Genomic DNA, 20,653 nt, shown 5'->3' with positions numbered 1-20,653 from the left:
CCTTGCACTAGGCGGTGATGGGAAATAACTCTGTCCGTCTTTCTTTGAACAATGCGACCGACTAGCTGAGCCAAACCATCTCGGCATCTCAGTAAAAAAAAACAAGAAGGGCAAAGCCCATACGACTCACATGCTTGACCTTGACCTTTACAGCAATGACATCATACACTAAGAACTGCTTTACACATTTTCCTACCAAAATACATGTGACCTTGACCCAAAGTCAAGGTCATCCAAGGTCATGCAACACAAAGCTGTTAATTCAAGACATAGGAAGTACAATGGTGCTCATTGGCTCTTTCTACCATGAGATATGGTCACTTTTAGTGGTTCACTACCTTATTTTGGTCACATTTCATAAGGGTCAAAGTGACCTTGACCTTGATCATATGTGACCAAATGTGTCTCATGATGAAAGCATAACATGTGCCCCACATAATTTTTAAGTTTGAAACAGTTATCTTCCATAGTTCAGGGTCAAGGTCACTTCAAAATATGTATACAATCCAACTTTGAAGAGCTCCTGTGACCTTGACCTTGAAGCAAGGTAAACCAAACTGGTATCAAAAGATGGGGCTTACTTTGCCCTATATATCATATATATGTGAGGTATTGAATCTCAAAAACTTCAGAGAAAATGGGAAAAATGTGAAAAATAGCTGTTTTTTAGGCAACATTTATGGCCCCTGCGACCTTGACCTTGAAGCAAGGTCAAGATGCTATGTATGTTTTTTGGGGCCTTGTCATCATACACCATCTTGCCAAATTTGGTACTGATAGACTGAATAGTGTCCAAGAAATATCCAACGTTAAAGTTTTCCGGACGGACGGACGGACGACTCGGGTGAGTACATAGACTCACTTTTGCTTCGCATGTGAGTCAAAAAGTGTTCACTGCATTTTTGTGCAGCGTCCAATCAAGCTCCTTTTTCCCCTGTGATCGCTTGGCTGATCTCATAATCAGTCATACTGTTTCCCCTCACTGTCTTAACAGACACAACTGTTCCACAGCTATATTTAAAAAAAATTTGTTTGTTTAAACCGACAGTTATTTCCAGAGAAAAGCCTTGCACCGTACACAGATAATCAAACAGGAGAAATCAACTCACTTTCCCCATCACAGTCACCGAATTGAACTACGTCATTCAAAGAACTTTGCATCGTTGACAGACACCTTCAACAGAGATAAGCGCACTTGCAGAAACACTCACACCCATCCGTCGCATTCACACAACACGCCACGCACGCATCTACGAAAGCAGACTTTGCCATGTACAACTGTCAAACAGACCATGAAAACTCCAGAGAAAGAGAAACAACAGAAGTAATTAGCACCTGTCAATGTTACGTGATAGGAGATTGGTACACAGCATGAAAACGTCAGGATGTACACGGCTACAATACTGTAGATACTTGATGGACCGTGTGTATGACTGCGCACAAGGCAAATACATGATTAACAATTTAATATGGTATAACCGTATGAAGCAGCAATATCTAAATCATCATTTGATCAAAGTTAGATACGGTAACACTGTAACTGACAATGCCATCATGGTATGATACGCTAACATTTCAATGTTATTACCCTACGATGCAGCAATGTTTCAACTGACCATTTGATCAAGTTAGATAGAGTAACACTGTACCTCACAATGCCATCATGGTATGACGCACTAACATTTCAACTTAAGGTACAAACAGCACGTCACACAAACCCAACGCAAAAAGAGCAGCAGACTGTTGGTTGTCACCGCCCTGAACTTAGGACCCCGCTCGCCAGTTATACCTGTGATGAACTCTGCCCTCTCCTGAGTCATCCTGCTTTAAGTGCAGGGCGCAGGACTCGGGGAGAGCTACTCACAAGTGTCAGCATTCTGAGTCATCCTGCTTTAAGTGCAGGGCGCAGGACTCGGGGAGAGCTACTCACAAGTGTCAGCATTCTGAGTCATCCTGCTTTAAGTGCAGGGCGCAGGACTCAGGGAGAGCTACTCACAAGTGTCAGCATTCTGCGCTGCTCAAAGCACTCACTCCCCCTACACTTGTTAACACCATCTTAAACACTCATCACAACTGTTTGCAAAAGGCCATCAAGCACAAAGTGAAGCCAGGTGAATATATTATGCACTATTCTTGCCACATAACGCATAGTCAAACAAGCAAGCGCATTCGAAATACATTAAAAAAACAACAACAACGTTAAGCTTTACAAAATAATGCTTTGGGACCATTGGACTGGACTTTAACACATCAGCATACTATTAATTGAGTTCTAATAGAAAACCGGATGATGTTTTGGACAGTTTTTTCACGTCTAATGATCAAAGCATCTCTTTCGTGATTCTTACATCATTCAAATTTGATTTTCCTACTTGCTTCACATGACAGCAATTTTGTTCTAGCAACAAACTACCGCGTTTCTCACTGATAAAATCAACTAGCCAGAAAAAATTCAACAAGAAGCAAAGGACAAGAAAACGTGTTGAGAGCTGTGGCAAGGTCACAGAGTTTCTGTGTGAAGCTGACAAGCCTTCAAGAGGCATACACTGTACTTCATTTTTTTCATTTTTTCATTTTCATTACTTTATTGTCCCATCGCTGGGAAATTCGGGTCGCTTCCTCCCAGTGGAAAGCTAGCAGCAACGGAGTCGCGCTACCCAAGTGTCTGCGTGTTTAGGTGTATTCAGCCACCTGCACTTATGGCAGAATGACCAAGGTCTTTTACGTGCCATTGTGATGACACGGGGGTGGGACATGGCTTCCGTCTCTGGGTCTGCACATACAGTTGACCCGTGTCCGTCCCGGCCCGAATTCCAACCTGCGACCTTTCGATCACAAGTCCAGTGCTCTACCAACTGAGCTACCGGGCCCCCTGCAGTAACGACCTTGACAATGACGACATTGGTGAGTCCCCAACCCCATCACACTGACAAACACAAGACTGTCCACTGTCCACAGCTACAGAGGTCCGTTTCACTTTCTGGGTTCCGGGACGACATTCACATTTGAACATCCCCAGTGCTAGCAGTGTGCAGTTAGGGACATGCTTTGTCAGCACCCTACCAGTTCTCTTTTCCTCCACACACTTTCATCCTATTTTTTCTCTGTGATGTTTCGCTGTCAGTTCCACACAGAGAGAAGACGTGTATGTTGTAGCAGGCAAGAAAAAGTAGGTCTAAGGCGTTACTGGCTGTGGGGTCTGTGTGCAGATAGCAGCCGGGGCTGGCAACCAGGGACAGGTCTCGCCTTTCTCACCACTTTGTAACGTAAAGCACTGCAGTGTATGGATGTGAATTTCTGTTCAGCTGGCTATGCACGTCATGTGAATGTCATAATGCGGTGACTTGTACCCAGCTCGTGACGGGGCTGTGTTCATGCAATGGGTGTAAATGTGTGTCCATCCAGCTAAGTGATTTGATCTGATGTGTGTTTAAAGTAACAGTGTGACTTGTACATGGGGTGTATTGATGCAACAAGTCGTTCTGTCCTGCTGGCAGCATGATGTGTGTGAACGTAACAGTGTAACTTGTACATGGGGTGTATTGATGCAACAAGTCGTTCTGTCCTGCTGGCAGCATGATGTGTGTGAACGTAACAGTGGAACTTGTACCAGGCTACTTATTAAGTTGTGGGAACATACCAATATCCACTCAGTTCTGATGACTCTTTTGAGGTGTGTCAATGTAACAGTGTAAATTCAATGTCCAGCTGATGACATGAAACGAACGGAACTCAGACGGAAGATGAAGAATCGTAATCCTCCGGGGGACGATCCTTGTATTTTTCTTTCCTGATTTTCTCCAGCTTTCGTCGAGCATCCTGCAGCTCTCTCTCCTTTCGCAGGATTTCTTCCTGCGCCATAATTTCCTGGAAAAAGATTTGTTAAAAATCAAGATCATTCATAAAAATTTTTTTAATAAAATACAACTTGTAAGCCACAGCAATTCGAACATGTTGATTGTAGCTCAGCATGTCCATCTAAGATTTTCTGTATGGAAACAGAACACTCACCCACACAAACATGCATGCATATGCGAGCTCACACACACACACACACACACACACACACACACACACACACACACACACACACACACACACACACACACACACACACACACACACACACACACACACACACACACACACACACTTACACACACACACACACACACACACACCCTCTCTTTCAGAGGGCGTATTACTGTAGAAACGTACCTGCGCGATGCCGCCCACCATACGCTTGTTGACAGTCAGACTCTCCTCCTCCTCGGTTAGCTCCCTTTCTTGCTGTGCGGCTCTGACCAACGCCTCCGACGCGCGCTTCACCGCATTGCCTGCAGCCTGGGGGAGACACAGTCAAGGCATCAGACACACTGCTAGCAGTCTGTTAATACAAGTATAAAGCCACAGGTATTGTCTGACAAGCTACCGATTTCACCTCTTTCAAACACGCAGCCATCTAAAAACTCATGTTCAGCTTAAACTAAGCTTCTTATAACTTGATTGAAAGTCACAGTATGGGGGTGGGGTGGGTGTGGTCAGTTTTGTTGGGGAGGGGCCAAGGTGTCTTTTGGTCCCCCTAAAATCCTCATTACAGAAAAAAGGACATCTGGCTAGGCCTTAGCACTGTAGGGGTAATACTCTCAGGGAAACTCCAAGAAAAACATTCAGGGTGATACGTTAGACATGCACCATCAATCTCTGTCAGTGTCTCTCTCTCTCTGTCTGTCTGTGTCTCTCTCTCTCTCTCTCTCTGTCAGCGTCTCTCTCTCTCTCTCTCTCTCTCTCTCTCTGTCTGTCTGTCTGTCTGTCTGTCTCTCTCTCTAGTGTTAGATGACGGGGAAAGGCTGGCCAGACCGGCTCTAAAGCAAGATATCTTCCAGCATGCATGTGAAGTCAGTTTCAGGTGACCCCCCCTCCCCAGAAAATTCCATCTTCTGCTGTTACTCAAATTATCATTTAACTTTGACAGTGTCAACAGAGACAGACAGAAAAGTGAAGACACATAAACAGGCTGAAGAGGACAGACAAAGCCACAGTAGGGACAAAGAAAGAAGACAACCGATATGTTGTCAACAGACAAAGCCACAGTAGGGACAAAGACAGAAGACAACCGATATGTTGTCAACAGACAAAGCCACAGTCGGGACAAAGACAACCCATATGTTGTCAACAGACAAAGCCACAGAGGGACAAAGACAGAAGACAACCGATATGTTGTCAACAGACAAAGCCACAGAGGGACAAAGAAAAAAGACAACCGATATGTTGTCAACAGACAAAGCCACAGAGGGACAAAGAAAAAAGACAACCGATATGTTGTCAACAGACAAAGCCACAGAGGGACAAAGACAGAAGACAACCGATATGTTGTCAACAGACAAAGCCACAGAGGGACAAAGACAGAAGACAACCGATATGTTGTCAACAGACAAAGCCACAGTAGGGACAAAGAAGACAACCGATATGTTGTCAACAGACAAAGCCACAGTAGGGACAAAGAAAGGAGACAACCGATATGTTGTCAACAGACAAAGCCACAGTAGGGACAAAGAAAGAAGACAACCGATATGTTGTCAACAGACAAAGCCACAGTAGGGACAAAGACAGGAGACAACCGATATGTTGTCAACAGACAAAGCCACAGTAGGGACAAAGACAGGAGACAACCGATATGTTGTCAACAGACAAAGCCACAGTAGGGACAAAGACAGGAGACAACCGATATGTTGTCAACAGACAAAGCCACAGTAGGGACAAAGAAAGAAGACAACCGATATGTTGTCAACAGACAAAGCCACAGTAGGGACAAAGAAGACAACCGATATGTTGTCAACAGACAAAGCCACAGTAGGGACAAAGAAAGAAGACAACCGATATGTTGTCAACAGACAAGTAATTGTTGTATTTGACTGGCACCCATTTCCTGTGACTATCCAGCAACGCATGCACTGACCTGTAACCTCTGCATGGCCACGGAGCCTGGGTCAGCCTTGACCTTGCACGCCATCAGCAGCTGGGCGGTGGAGCCGGCCACTTCCTTGGCGGAGGCGATGAGCTTCTCCTCGCTGGCGTGACCTTGAACCATAGCGTTGGCCGCCTCGCACAGGCTGTGGGTCGCTGCCGCCACCATGCGTGCCTAGGGTAGAGCAAAACACGCGTCACACAATAAAGGCCTGGAAAGTGAAAGGATGACCAGTCGCAGCAAGTGCTGCCTTCCCGCCTTTCAACCAACCCACCTCTTTAAACACATGTCACACAATAAAGGCCTGGAAAGTGAAAGGATGACCAGTCGCAGCAAGTGCTGCCCTCCCGCCTTTCAACCAACCCACCTCTTTAAACACATGCACATTCTTACCGTCAGCACCGACACACACCAACAACAACGCTGAAGCATGATTAACTATTCAGTCACAGTTCAAACAATTGTTCATGATTTCTATATTCCCGGAAAGAGTAGAATGAAATAACATCCAAGATGATTACAAACTTGCAGACAAACAATCGTCTTTCAATATTAGGAAGTCAAGTGATTCCCTTTCAAACGGTTTTCTTCATGTTTGTGTCTGTATCCCCTTTTCTCTCTTTCTCCTTGTTGCTTTCCATCTTGCACGCACGCACACACACACACACACACACACACACACACACTCACACACGCACGCACGCACGTACGCACACACACACACAAACGTAGCACACACACACAAACGCAGCACACACACACACAAACTCAGGCACGCACGCACGCACACACTGTAAAACACAGTGATAAGAACACAACTCACGGCAGAGATGAGCCCCTGTGACCACTGTCCGTCCTCATCCACCGCATGTCTGTGGAATGTAGAGCTCACCTGGACATAACAACATGACAATCATGGTTACCATGACAGCACCTTGCCTTCACAACACACTGAAAATAACGCCATGACAATCATGGTTACCATGACAGCACCTTGCCTTCACAACACACTGAAAATAACGCCACGACAATCATGGTTACCGTGACAACACCTTGCCTTCACAACACACTCATCAGCTGCCCAACAGAGACACAAACACGCATCACACTACACCATTGTCCAGACACAAGCTTACTCAATTTGCCAAGTTCATTGCAATGTGAGCTTTCAAAAACGGCCATACAGTTAGCATTTCACTTGGCAAGTCGAGTAAACTTGTATCTGGAACAAACATTCCGGAAGATTCAAACACAGCGGTCTTCAAGAGGCGAGGAATAATGAAAACCTTGGTCTGTGGAGAAAACATGTGAGAGAGAAAGACTGTGAGCAAAATGAAAAAGTTCCCACAACAAGAGTAAAACAAGAACGATCATTTACGGGATTTTCATCCCTTTTTGTGTTTGATATCTCCTGTGGAAACTGAGTTATTGCTAGATCTAATTTTACCACAGTCATCTTTGCATCATGCAGCAAAAATAAGACCCAAGCAAACTGACTTTAATTGTAAAGCGCTGACACCCGTTTGACAAGCAGAGCACTCACCTTTCCCTGTGCCACCAGTTCTCGCTGAGCTGCAGACGCAGACTTGACCAGAGCTGCCGTCGCCGCGGCAATGGACTTGGCTGCTTCCAGAATTTGTTCGTCAAAGTTGAGGCTCTCATCCGCTTTCTGTTGACAGGCAAAGCAAGACTGTCAGTCATAATGATTTGATAGTCACACAAGGACGCCTTGCCTTGAGGAACCCTTATAATGAAAACAAAGACCGCATTCAACAACACTTTAGCCACTTCATACGTGTCACAAACTAATAAAGACAGTCTGACAAATCAGCTACAGAGCCTGTTAAAGTAACGGAGTTCATGTAATGCCCCTTAAGTAATTATCCACTTTCTCTTTTCATGGGATGAGAGCACGTGTGTTTCATCGATTGTTGAGCTTTTCTTAATCTCAAATGTTCAACAGCACTGTTTCCACAAAGTAGGCTTAATTTACATTCACACAATAGATATTTGCTTTGAAAAATAATCAATTTTGATTCAAGTCACACAGCCCATTTTACAAAATTGTATGCAGGTCAATTGTTATAATCCTTTTAAAGACTTCAAATAAGGGGAGTATTTGAAAAAAAAAACCAGTTTAAGACCGTGCGAAGCTTGTTTAATCCTCTAGCACAACAAGACAACTCTTACAGCCCGACTGCTGGCGCTGTTGCAGGAGGAACACCACACCTGTGCTCCCTGGGCTGCGAAAACATGTGTGGTCACTGGGGCGTGCAGAAGCTGTTACCATGCCGCTGCTGTGACATGTCTGACTACTTGGTTGTCGTGACAACAGCACCAAATATATCAAACATATCTAGCAGAGACCGGCGGTCTGGCGTAGGGAAACACTACGAGCACACTACACCAACACACAGCTGTTCTAACAGAGACAGCACTGCAGTCAGGGCACGGAGTCCACACTCTCAATCCAGGGCACGGAGTCCACACTCTCAATCCATCAAGAAATACAACAAACATCTGCGACATACAATTCAGTGTCAACTAGCATATTCCGTCCAGTGCTGGGCAGTGCTTCAAGGCTCAATACTATAAAAAAAAATGTTAAAAAGCATGGCGTCGGATTGGTTGAAATCACAAACACATCTCAATGGACGAATTCCGGAAATAACTGCAGGGTTTGGGTTGGTTGTGTAAGAGTGAATGCCCTTGCTTTTAGAGAAACAGGATAATCCACAGGCCTGACATTCTCTACAGTGTGAGGTTTGCTCAGGATTGCCCCAATGTGATACATAGTCTGTGGGGGTGGATTGTGGGGACACAACACTGGGATGACGAGGGAGGGGGAGGGGGGGGGGGTGGAAGAGGACTGGCTTCTGCCCGACAGAGCACGCCACACGGGCAACCAACAGCAAAGCAAGCAAGCAAGCAACCAACCCGCTGCCGGGCCCTCACACCAGAGTGGGAACCTCGCTTGTCTTTAAAGTGCCGGCCAATGCCAGAAAACAGGTCCACAAAGCCCTGCATAAAGCGCTGAAAGCAGAGCGGATAGTTTGGCCAGAGTCACCTAACCACACCCCATCATCACACTGTCAACACACTGTCAATTAACACACTGTCCTCAACAATCAACACATTGTCAACAGCTGTCCTCAACACACTGTCCTCAACACACTGTCCTCAACACACTGTCCTCAACACACTGTCCTCAACAGTCTTACGTACATGTCACATCATAACTGATGCGTGTGCCAGGGAGTACGAGGCTCAAGCTCAATTTTGCCCAAAAACATGATAGCCAGAAGCTGCTACCTGATCCTGTTCCCCTCCGTTTAGATATGCAGCACTAACTTTCTGCTTTCCGGTGTGCAAGTGGAGGAGAGACTTGGTTTCCTGGAGACGGAATTGTCGGCTTCAGTCTCCACCAGACCAAGCCGTGTTACTGTAGAAGCCCACAGAGCTAAATTTAGCGTTGCCAGCACAAGAAACTAGAGCTACATCTGCCCATGTTAGCCTTGAAAGCCTGGCCAGACCTCGGATGGTGAGTTAACCTTCTTCTTCTTCTGCGTTCATGGGCTGAAACTCCCACGTACACTCGTGCACGAGTGGATTTTTATGTGTATGACCGTTTTTACCCCGCCATTTAGGCAGCCATACGCCGCTTTCGGGGGAGGCATGTTGGGTATTTTCGTGTTTCTATAACCCACCGAACTCTGACATGGATTACAGGATCTTTTCCGTGCGCACTTGGTCTTGTGCTTGCGTCTAGACACGAAGGGGGATAAGGCACTTGCAGGTCTGCACATAAGTTGACCTGGGAGATCGGAAAAATCTCCACCTTAACCCACCATGCGCGGCCGGGATTCAAACCCACGACCTTCCGCTTTAGAGGCCGGCGTCTTACCACCAAGCCATTGCGCCCGTCAGGTGAGTTAACCCATAAAGGACTGTGCCTTTCCACAACAGATGGCACAGGCCAAAGACGCAAGTTGACACACTCACCTTGGCTGCCTGTCGAGGTTTGAGCTGTGACAGTTTCTTGGCCGCCGCCTCGATGGAGCTGGCCGCGTTCAGCAGTTCGTTCTCCGCGATGACAGTGGGGTCATCAGGGTCAACCCAGTCTGTACCTGCAAAGGTCAAGGTCAAAACTATATTCTCTGGGACGAAGGGCAGCCTTGATTGGACTGTCCACACAGTGGCTGTGCTTATAGGTGCATATAAGGAAGACAATTGTAAAGCCAACACGTCAATGATCTTTATTCTCGTCTTCCTTTTAAAGATTCACAATTTCCCTTTGTTCCCACATCACCAAAACTTTCAATTCCTCACAGGCTATTAATGTCAGTATCACTGGTACACCCCTCTAGTAAATCCTGCCTCACACATGTGTAAGAATGATCGATGTTACTCTGCTGGAAGTCTCATCCTACTCCATGTCTGCTGCGTTTCACACGTCCCTCACAGAAAACCTACCTTTGCCCGTCGCCCTAATGTTCTACTGTACTCCTCCTGATAAGCCACCAACACAACGTACTTTACCATTATTCTCTCACACACCCACATGTCCTGCATTGTTCTCCTGGTCCATACAGTTCAACCTCTATTTCAAAACCCTCAGATTTGAAGCCCCCCCTGTTTTCTCTTCATATAGTCTGTAAATTTACCTCTATTTTAAGACTCCGTCTTGTACAAGCCTCCATTAAATTTCTCACATTTTTTGAGAGGTTTCAATGTAATATAGCATCTAAATAGTCAATTTTGTAAGCGTTTCATCTTTAGTATACTATCCTATAAATTCACAGAGCAATGACCAATTTTAAAATTCAGCAGCACTAACCCTCTATCGTCTATGTCAAAGTTATTCAGTCAAATCTATCTCTGGAAAGCAGATTAAAAAGTGTGCTCACACAGAGTGTGTAAGTCACTTTCACACACGGTTATAGAAAACAACATTGAAAGCCGTGAACATGATTCACTACAACTATGACAGCAGCACACTTAAACTACCCAGCAACAACTGAAAAATTGCAATTTTTTCTCCTACAAAAATAGATCACACTCATCTTTTTCTACACCGACTTATTGACATCTTGACATTTCATCCCATAAGCTAACTCATCCTGACTGTCACATTTAATACTTACGTAATATATAAACAAATAACTCTCCCCCCCCCCCCCCCCACACACACACACTGATACTACTACCAGAACTAACATCATGGTGACAAAGGGGTTATAGGTCAAAGTTGAGGGGTCAAAGGGCTGCATGTCATCATCAAAGGGGAGACCATTCTAGGTATGGGGTGAGGATTGTGGAGAAGGAATAAGGGGTCAGGTGACTTGTATGACAAGTGTGGGTGTCCAGCTGACCACACACACAATGTACACGTGTAGACGGTGTACCACACAGGATCTGTGACGACATTCCATGCAGTGCAACACACTGGGCGTGCTACACACGCAACACACTTTGCAATAATTATCTGTCTTTTTTTCAAATAAATAATAACTAAAAAAAAGTCTCCAAATTTAACGGATGTTAAAACAAATGTCCAAACAATTGTTTACATTTTCCATCTAAAATCAAATCAAAGCAATCCCCCCCCCCCCCCCCCACACACACACACAAAAAAGTTTAGTGAAAAGAATTTAAATACATGTACCCCATACCCCAAAAAAATGTCTTAGGGTTTAGTTTCAGAATGTATCACTCTGATACTGCATTCAACACCTGCATAAAACCCTATATTTGCACTCACTCACACTCACACACACACATCACTCTGATACTGCATTCAACAACTGCATAAAACCCTATATTTGCACTCACTCACTCACACACACACATCACTCTGATACTGCATTCAACACCTGCATAAAACCCTATATTTGCACTCACTCACTCACACACACAAATCACTCTGATACTGCATTCAACACCTGCATAAAACCCTATATTTGCACTCACTCACTTACTCACACACACACATCACTCTGATACTGCATTCAACACCTGCATAAAACCCTATATTTGCACTAACACACACTCTCTCTCAAAACTAAGTTACAACATCATAACAAACACATCACAAACATCTCCAACTGAAACACATGCAACGTTTGACACACGGGCACAATCCGTCAAGCACACCGGGAACACCCAACAACACAGTCTGACAACAGCCACACACACACTCAACTGAAAATGATCACATGACAGTTAGAAACAAAGTAAATCATCTGCACTATTTCTCAACCATTTCTATCAACATCTTTGTTAATTAAGCTCAATACAACCATCAGCATCATGACAACATCTGCTACAGCGCTGCAATGATAAACACCTACAAACAAAATCTTTCCCGCAAAAGAACTGAAGAAAAACAAAACCAGCCAGCTCGTCACTGGGGTGTCAGTCGTGACAAAAATAATAATACAGTAATGCAAAAGAATGTTTGTGAACAAAATGATAAAATACTGAAGTTGTGAGACTCGGGGTAGTGTGCATGAAACAGGGTCCAACAGGTTGCGTACCAAGCACTAGGTCCGATTGGTTGAAATTCAGATTTGTTTGAGATTTCAACCCCCAAAACAATGCAAATTGAAGAATAATAATTAAAGCTCTGGATAAGATCGATTGACATTCAAATTAGCTTGAGATTTCAACTAATGAGACCCAGTGAGCGCTTGGGTCACACACGGTTGGGCACTTTGTCATGCACACCACCTCTAGGGTTGGATCTACAAAGAGTTAAGGCTAGCACACAGACTAGAACAGCGATCATGGTAACCAATGGCTACGGGACACGTCTGTACCACTAGGGCATTCAGGAATCAACGGCTAACTGCTAACGACAATCAGGACGGCGTCATTCTTGGTGGTGATGTCACAGTCTATAATTAGTGATGACATCATGGTCTATATGTAGTTACCTGGGTTGTACCCGGACCAACGAAAACTGTGAGAATCTGAATGAGAGAGATGAAAGCATGGGCTGATCAATGTAGGAACCTGTAGGACTGCAAAACGTGTCTTCTCAGTCGTACACACATCCACACACACATTAAATGATAACACTCAACGCCAAAAGCTGACGACGACGAACAAGAATTAATAATGAATGAGATGATAATATTAACAAAGCTTTCAGGAGGACAGAATGAAGTGAAAGGTACTTCCACCGGTCAGTTACCATATGTAAACCATCAATTCTCTCTTAACCATTCCATTAACACCCCCCCCCCCCCCCCTTCAATATAGCAACAACCCCCCCTCCAATCTCTTTATCTCCAAGTTCTCCCACTCGCATGAGGTCTAGTTGAACATTAAATGAAATTGATGTGAAATTAACATATATTCTCGTAACTTGGAACAACTATAATCCATACACACACAATGTGACGAACAAGGTGTCCGCATCACATCAAACTGTGGTAACACTGTAAAGCTCAGAAAACATCCTCATGTCTCGGTCGTTCGCGCACACACATGCACACACACACATGCACGCACGCACGCACGCACACACACACACACAACCCAAAAGATGTCAAGGGGTGCACTTGTGAACAGCAGCAATAATGCCTGAATTGACTGATATTTGATTGACCGAATGACTGACTGCTGATAAGATGAAACATCTGTCAACCTTTCTGTTCAGTCTATATACATTCAAACTCAGTTGCATTTCACAAAATCTGCCCCCAATGCAATTTATCCTGATCAACTGCTTTCTGCAATTCAAAAAGAGACAACCTAAATCGTATGATACAATTCAGGCTTATAGTTTCAAGTGCATCCGTTGAAACACAAAAAAAAAGAGCCATCACAGACACTGGTACAGGTACAGATGTGAACGCATGCATGCACACTCACAAACACTCACAAACACACATACAAGACGTGTATCAAAGTGACGCCACACACACAATAAAGTGGTGACTGTAACACACTGTGTAAATGTCTGACTATAGCTGATGCATGCAGGGCGATTTCCATGGCAACCATTAGCTGCTGTTTCCTTGATACCAGTGTCACTTCTTGAACTTTTTCCTTCTCTTTTCACCAATTACCTGTGTTTGAAAGGGCGCTTTTATTTATTTTTTTCTGTCTTGAAACTATACCTAAGTGTTAAAGAAAAACTATAAACAAATAAAAAATAAAATCACCTAAAACTGTTCTAGAATTTAAAAAAAAAGCCTTGATGAAAGTGAAAATCCCTGGCAAAGCAATGTTGCATCAAAACTATATCAACAGATTGCTAGCGCATCAAAAAAGAAAAAGAAAAAAAGCTTTACCCCTGTTATCAAGGGTGGGTACATGTTATTTCAAAGGCCGCTTTTTCTCTTTGGTTGATAGTTGTTGTTACAGGGCACGCTGATGTTTTGAGCATTATAGGAGGAAATAAATCTCTCTAGAAACTGGTTCTAAAAAACTGTGGCATCAAGATCATACCATTCTAATTCCTTAAACGCAAGTTTTACCAAGGAAAAATCAGCAGGTAATAGATAAACAAGACGTATACATATCTGATGAGTTTAAAAAAAAAGTACAAGACGACAAATGAGAGTGAAGGGGGTTAAACTTAAAGCAATGTACAGTGGGTTACGGCTACGGCACACGCTGAATCTTGCACCTACCACCATCTATCCCCATGGCAACGCACAGCCGCCATGTTGGTTTGACACACAGGACAGAAAGACACACAACACATTAGTCATTATGATAAGATATGCACATATCATTAGTCATGGCAGCAACAAGATGGGGAGGATGAAGGACAGCCAGACGAATTAACCAGACTCATTAATCAAACTAGAAATCAATATCCACTTCATAAACCAAGATGATACGCACAATTATTAAAAAGTAATTCTCTTCAACCAAAAAAATACATCAAATAAATACAACACAAAAAAATGCAAACACGAAAGACCTTTCACTTTATCTAATTCAATATTAAACTAATTGCGGAGGGGATGATTAAAGTACTTGTTTATAAATAAAATTTAAAAGGACAGGCACATTTTTCACTGCCTTAAAGAATATCACAAGGCTGAGAATGATGACACATCCACAAAAAGACAATGTAGAATCAGATTATTGCCGATGATCCCAGTACATGTACACGAGATCATCTCACAGGTAAAAGGAAGTATGACCACCAGAAGGAAGGGAAAACCCACAACAGAATCAAGAAACAGAGAAATGGTTCAATTCGTAGAAATTCCATCATTGACGAAACTTGACTTTCACTACAACTGTGACCTGGTTGTCTTCAAGTGGGGACAGCCTGCAGAGATAACAATGTGTACAATTTCCACTTGCTCAGAGCAAACGGTATTGAAGAAAACCAGTGGTGTAACAAGTGTTTCAACAGTACAATCACAGAGTTTACAATACAAATGAACGTGCAAAACATTCTGGGACTACCATGTTTAATGTTACAGTGCACAGTGAGGCAACGAGGTGTGCCGAAGAAAGATCCACAAGTGAGAGACAACACCTGGTTACTCCTGGCAACAACAGCGCAACAATCAAACCACCACAACCACCACAAGCGATGGCAGACATACAATCTGAAATTGAACCTCAAATTTTGCTTTCCAAAGTTGAAAGCATCCCACATTCAGGCAAACTCATTGGCGTGAACAGTTGCCAAATCGACTATTGACTTCTTCAAATCATCAAATTTCTTGCTGTTATTTCGGCACAATTGCCAAACTTTTTCACGGTAGGATAAAAATAGAGGACACCAAAGACTGCCAAACACTTCCAAAAATTACTGAATATATTATGGCCAAATTTGGCCAAGAAAGTAAATCCTAGCACTGCATCCCTGCTCACTTATCCTCCGTTTGACCTGTTCAAGACAATTCATAAACTTGAGAGTCCCTCCTCAAAGAATGTGAACATACAACACACAGGTATTGAATGACATCATTGCACAAGAGATTCAACTGTCACAAATAACAACTGAAAGTTTAAGTCAACCTCTTAAAATCCTCAACTCCTGGAAATAAGTTCTCCAGCAAAATACATTTCACAAGCGATCACAACTACCACAACAAGAAGCAACAATGACCGAGTGATAATGTTTATAAGAAGTGAAGTGAACAGCGAACTGGAATAACTAACAATTTCCACACAACTTGAAGGAAAAGCAAATGATTTATCGGGGAAACAATCTCAGTTGGAAACGAGCTAAGTGCAGTAGATGATAAAGGTACAATAACCTGCAACTCTCTTTCTTTATTTGGTGTTTAACGTCGTTTTCAACCGTTCAAGGTTATATCGCGACGGGGAAAGGGGGGAGATGGGATAGAGCCACTTGTTAATTGTTTCTTGTTCACAAAAGCACTAATCAAAAAATTGCTCCAGGGGCTGGCAACGTAGTACAATAACCTGCAGCTCAAATTACGCCACACGCCCAAAACTGAAACATTTTGTCTTTGCATTTCAGTTTTCTTGGAAAGCAAATATAATTAAATTAATCTACAAGGTTAAATAAAACCGTCTCGTCTAAATAATAGTCTCCTCAAAATATATACACACACAACTGACAGAGACGGAAAATAAAAAAAGATTACCGGTATACCACAAGAAAATTCTTAGAAAATGCACAACTGAAACAGGAAATACGCCATAGAATGAAAATCAACAAGACTACCACAGAACATTTTTTCTCAGAAACCAAACAAAACTGATAACAGAAAATCTGCCAACGTGAACAAAAACCGCTGACACAGTGGAAGAATTAAAAGTAGAACAAAACAAAAACTGATGCAGGCCGGACAAAAATCCCTGAAGCAAGCTGAACAAAAAACTGACACCGAAGGAAGTCAACAAAACCGGAACAAAACAAAATACCATGAGTGTGAAAGCAGACTTGACAGAACAAAAGCCACGAATTTTAGAGTCCGACCAAAAGAAGAAATTCACTGGTGCATGGAGAGAGAGAAAGCTGTCACTCACAAGACACACACACAGTTGAGAGAACAGGGTGAGTCGGTGACCACACAAAGACACACGGTGACCACACAAAGACACAGTGACAACACATTAAGAGAGACACAGACGGTGACATCAAACTCAGAGAGAAAGGGTGACGAGAGAGAAAAAGACAGAGACAAAGAGAGATGAACTGAAACCACACCTGTGTAAAACGGCGGGCTCGCAAACCCTCTGGGAAACAGAAGCGAATGGGTTCTGGGTTGGCACTCTGTGACGGCGACCACAGTACAGGTCAGTTTGTGTCATCAGCAAAACATCAATAAACTCTCGCTTTACACTCGCTACCACCAGCATTCTGCCTAATGGTCTGTGCCGATCATGGTTTGTGTCAGTGTATACCCAGTGTTAGTAACGACAATGAAGTGACATACAGTGGAACCTCTTCTGCTGACCACAGCCCACAGGATCTCAGAACAACTTGTTGTGTGCTGTACAGCGGAACCCCCTGTAAAGACCTACACCAATCTGAGAAAATCGGGTCTTAAAAAGGGAGGTAACTTTACAGAGCTTATGAACAGAAAATCTGTAAAAAAAAAAAACAAGATCTTAAAAAGGAGGAAGTCACTGGGGGTTCTTAAAGGGGGGTTCCACTGTACAATTCCCCTTCCCCTTACCAACACCTGTCCACAATGACAGAGGAACCCCATTTTAACACCTTAAACAATTTGAGATGATCAGGTCTTAAAAAGGAAGGGAGTCTTAAGATGGAGATTAGTTTAGAGGCAGGACATCTGAAAACGGAGGGTCTTAAAAACCAGGAAGTCTTGCATTGAGGGGTCTTAACAGGGGGGTTGCACTGTACAACATTTGGTCAGTCCCTTAGTGGTCATGATGAACAGGTTTGACTGTATTGACAGGTGACACAGACAAGAACATGGTTCACGAATTATGATGGTGTCTTGCTGAAAATGATTATGATACCAACAACACTTTGCACCTCCCCCCCCCCCCCCCCTTTCACATTCTTTCACAAACGGTATGTTTATGACGTAAGGACATCATCTAGTTGTGTTTTTTTTAACAAGATCTGAAATTCTTTTCTATATTACTTCCCCCCTTGACTTTTTGAATGTTGCACAATGAGATACAACATACCATGTTTTAGCATTGCTCCAAACACATCTAGAGAGTATGAATACACAGTCATGTTCTGAGCACTGCTTTCAACAACATACATCAGTTTTGATTGTCCAAATGGGTCAGCCCCATGGACTGGGGGGGGGGGGGGGGGGGGGGGGGGGGGGGGTGAGGGTGGGGTGTTGTTGAGCTGACCAAGCTTTATGTAAGAAATGAAAGGATGATGAATGATTGCAAATGGATGGGATGAGAAACTAGTGACGATGATGTCCCAGGCATGGTACTGAAGGAATGTGGGGGTCAGGGGGCAACGCCCCGTGAAGCTGACGACTTTTTACTAATTCAAATGTGTTTAGTGCCCTCTCCTTGAAGCTGAGAGGGATATAAGTGAAAGAGGGATATAAGTGAAAGATAACAAGGCTTGAGTAAAAAAAAATAATAATCTCAAGTCAATCAGCAGATTTTTTTTTTTTTTTTTTTTTTTTTTTAATTTATTTATTTATTTTTTTTTTTTTGGATTTTCGTTTTTGGCGGATTTCCGCCGATCGGCGGAAGAGTACCATGCCTGATTGTCCAAACATCACTCAGGTACACATTTCACTGGTTAAATATCAAGTGTACATGTGGAATACATCTGTGTTAGAACAACAAAGTATTAACCAGTACACAATCATCACATCGTATGTCAGTATTGTATGCATGGCTATACAAACTTTCATCTGTACAAAAACAGACAAAGAAAAAGTTTTGTTTTGAGTAATCCTCATCAAAATTACTTAAAGAAAAAAAAAAGCATTGTAAACCAACAAACAAGTAACTGGTCAAAGTATAGACATAACTAAATGAACCACCGTAGTACAACCATAATCATCACCCAGGTAGGGGGGAATGGGGGAGGGAGGAACACCACTCTTCACACCACTTTTGAAAAACCAGGGATCAGGAAAAATGGAGAAGGAGAAGAATGAAAAGGGAACAAAACATCTCCAATCTTTCAAGCCATGTAAATACAGAAAAACTAGTACGCAAACATGTCTGTTCCTCTTTTTGCAGTCTTTACTTTGACATTTTTATTATTCGTATTATCACGTTACTCAACATGTTAATTAGGTCATAACCTTGACCTAAATCCTGCTTTTTCAAGCAGCACAGGTGTTTCCTTGTTCTTCTTTCACTCACTGCTATTTTCACACACACAAAACCTCATCTATAGAGAGACAGACATTTCCTACACGCACACCCTTCCCTCTCTCCTACACTTAATTACTCCCCCTTACCCTCTCCCCTCCCCTCTTCATGCAAGGAGGAAAGAAAAGATACTGACCTTTGATGACCTCTGCCGACTGCACCAGCTCCGAAACGGCGTTGGCCACCTTCCGCGACACCAAGGCAAGATTCTGTCGACCTTCCTGGGTCGGTCTCAGCACCACCTGGTAAACAAAAAACAAGGTCAAGGTTGAAGCAAGGTCAAGGTCTCCAGGATGAAGTTCAGCAAATGGAACACCAAAGAGTCGGGGATGGTAGGGGGAGCAGGAAAGTGATACTAGCTAGACTTGTTTATCATCATCAGAAAAACAATACCAAACAAGCAGAGAAGTGTGAGACACACACATTTAAAAAACACTTCACAAAGCTGACACTGTGATATGGGAACTGATCATCATCAAAACACACACACAAACACACAAAGAGTAGAGAGAGAGAGCAAGAGAGAGACACACACACACAGAGACACAGACACAGACAGAAACACACACACACACATGCTCACACACACACAAACACACAAAGAGTACACACTGTATCACACACCTGATGCACACACTGTATCACACACCTGATGCACACACTCCAGAAGCTCCCTATAAGAGATGGCAGCGTTCCTGCCGGCGTTGAGCGCCCTCTTCTTGATCTCAGCTGTCTCCGCAGTGGCTGCTGCACCCTGCACACACACACACACAGCACGTTGAATCGAAGACAAAACTTCAGCGGATTTGAATATAATATTAATGAAACATTATAGCCCTTCCCTACAGCTCAAAGTGCTTTACCAGTTCAATCTCACAACACGATATATGGAACTAATACAATTTGCATTAATAATGTCTCAAATAAATCTTAGTTTGAAACAAGAAGTTAAGAGAGAGACAAACAACTGCACTTATTGCAAAAAAACGGTCTGGTCCAAGACTTAAAATGGGCAGGGGGGTTGGGGGGGTCACAGTGTTACATCAAGAACACCACCACTTCTTCTTCTTTGTTCATGGGCTGAAACTCCCACGTTCACTCATGTTTTAGCATGAGTGGGTTTTTACGTGTATGACCGTTTTTACCCCGTCATTCAGGCAGAATACGCCGATTTCGAGGGAAGCATGCTGGGTATTTTTGTATTTCTATATCCCACTGAACTCTGACATGCATTACAGAATCTTTTCCGTGTGCACTTGGTCTTGTGGTTGCGTGTACACAGGGGGATAAGGTACCAGGAGGTCTGCACATAAGTTGACCGGGGAGATCTGAAAAATCTCCACCCTTAACCCACCAGGCAGCAGCGGCCGAGATTTGAACTCAAGACCTTCCTATTTGGAGGCT

General features: G+C 43.4%; 1 protein-coding gene across 1 annotated transcript in view; it reads right to left on the bottom strand.

Moving 5' to 3' along the window:
* Positions 1-2,199: 2,199 nt before the first annotated feature.
* Positions 2,200-20,653, bottom strand: part of LOC138951011 (talin-1-like) — a gene marked incomplete in the record, with an annotated part of 92,139 nt that continues 73,685 nt past the window's right edge. Inside the window, 8 exon segments of the mRNA XM_070322705.1 lie at positions 2,200-3,867; positions 4,219-4,344; positions 5,960-6,142; positions 6,792-6,860; positions 7,512-7,637; positions 9,971-10,095; positions 19,386-19,491; positions 19,899-20,003. Of these exon segments, the coding sequence (XP_070178806.1) occupies positions 3,733-3,867; positions 4,219-4,344; positions 5,960-6,142; positions 6,792-6,860; positions 7,512-7,637; positions 9,971-10,095; positions 19,386-19,491; positions 19,899-20,003 (975 nt within the window).

Source organism: Littorina saxatilis, linkage group LG16 (genome assembly GCF_037325665.1).
Source record: "Littorina saxatilis isolate snail1 linkage group LG16, US_GU_Lsax_2.0, whole genome shotgun sequence".
In the NCBI taxonomy this organism is placed as follows: Eukaryota; Metazoa; Mollusca; class Gastropoda; order Littorinimorpha; family Littorinidae; genus Littorina; species Littorina saxatilis.
Note: the sequence above shows the minus strand (reverse complement) of the source record. Positions and strands in the feature narration are given on the sequence as shown.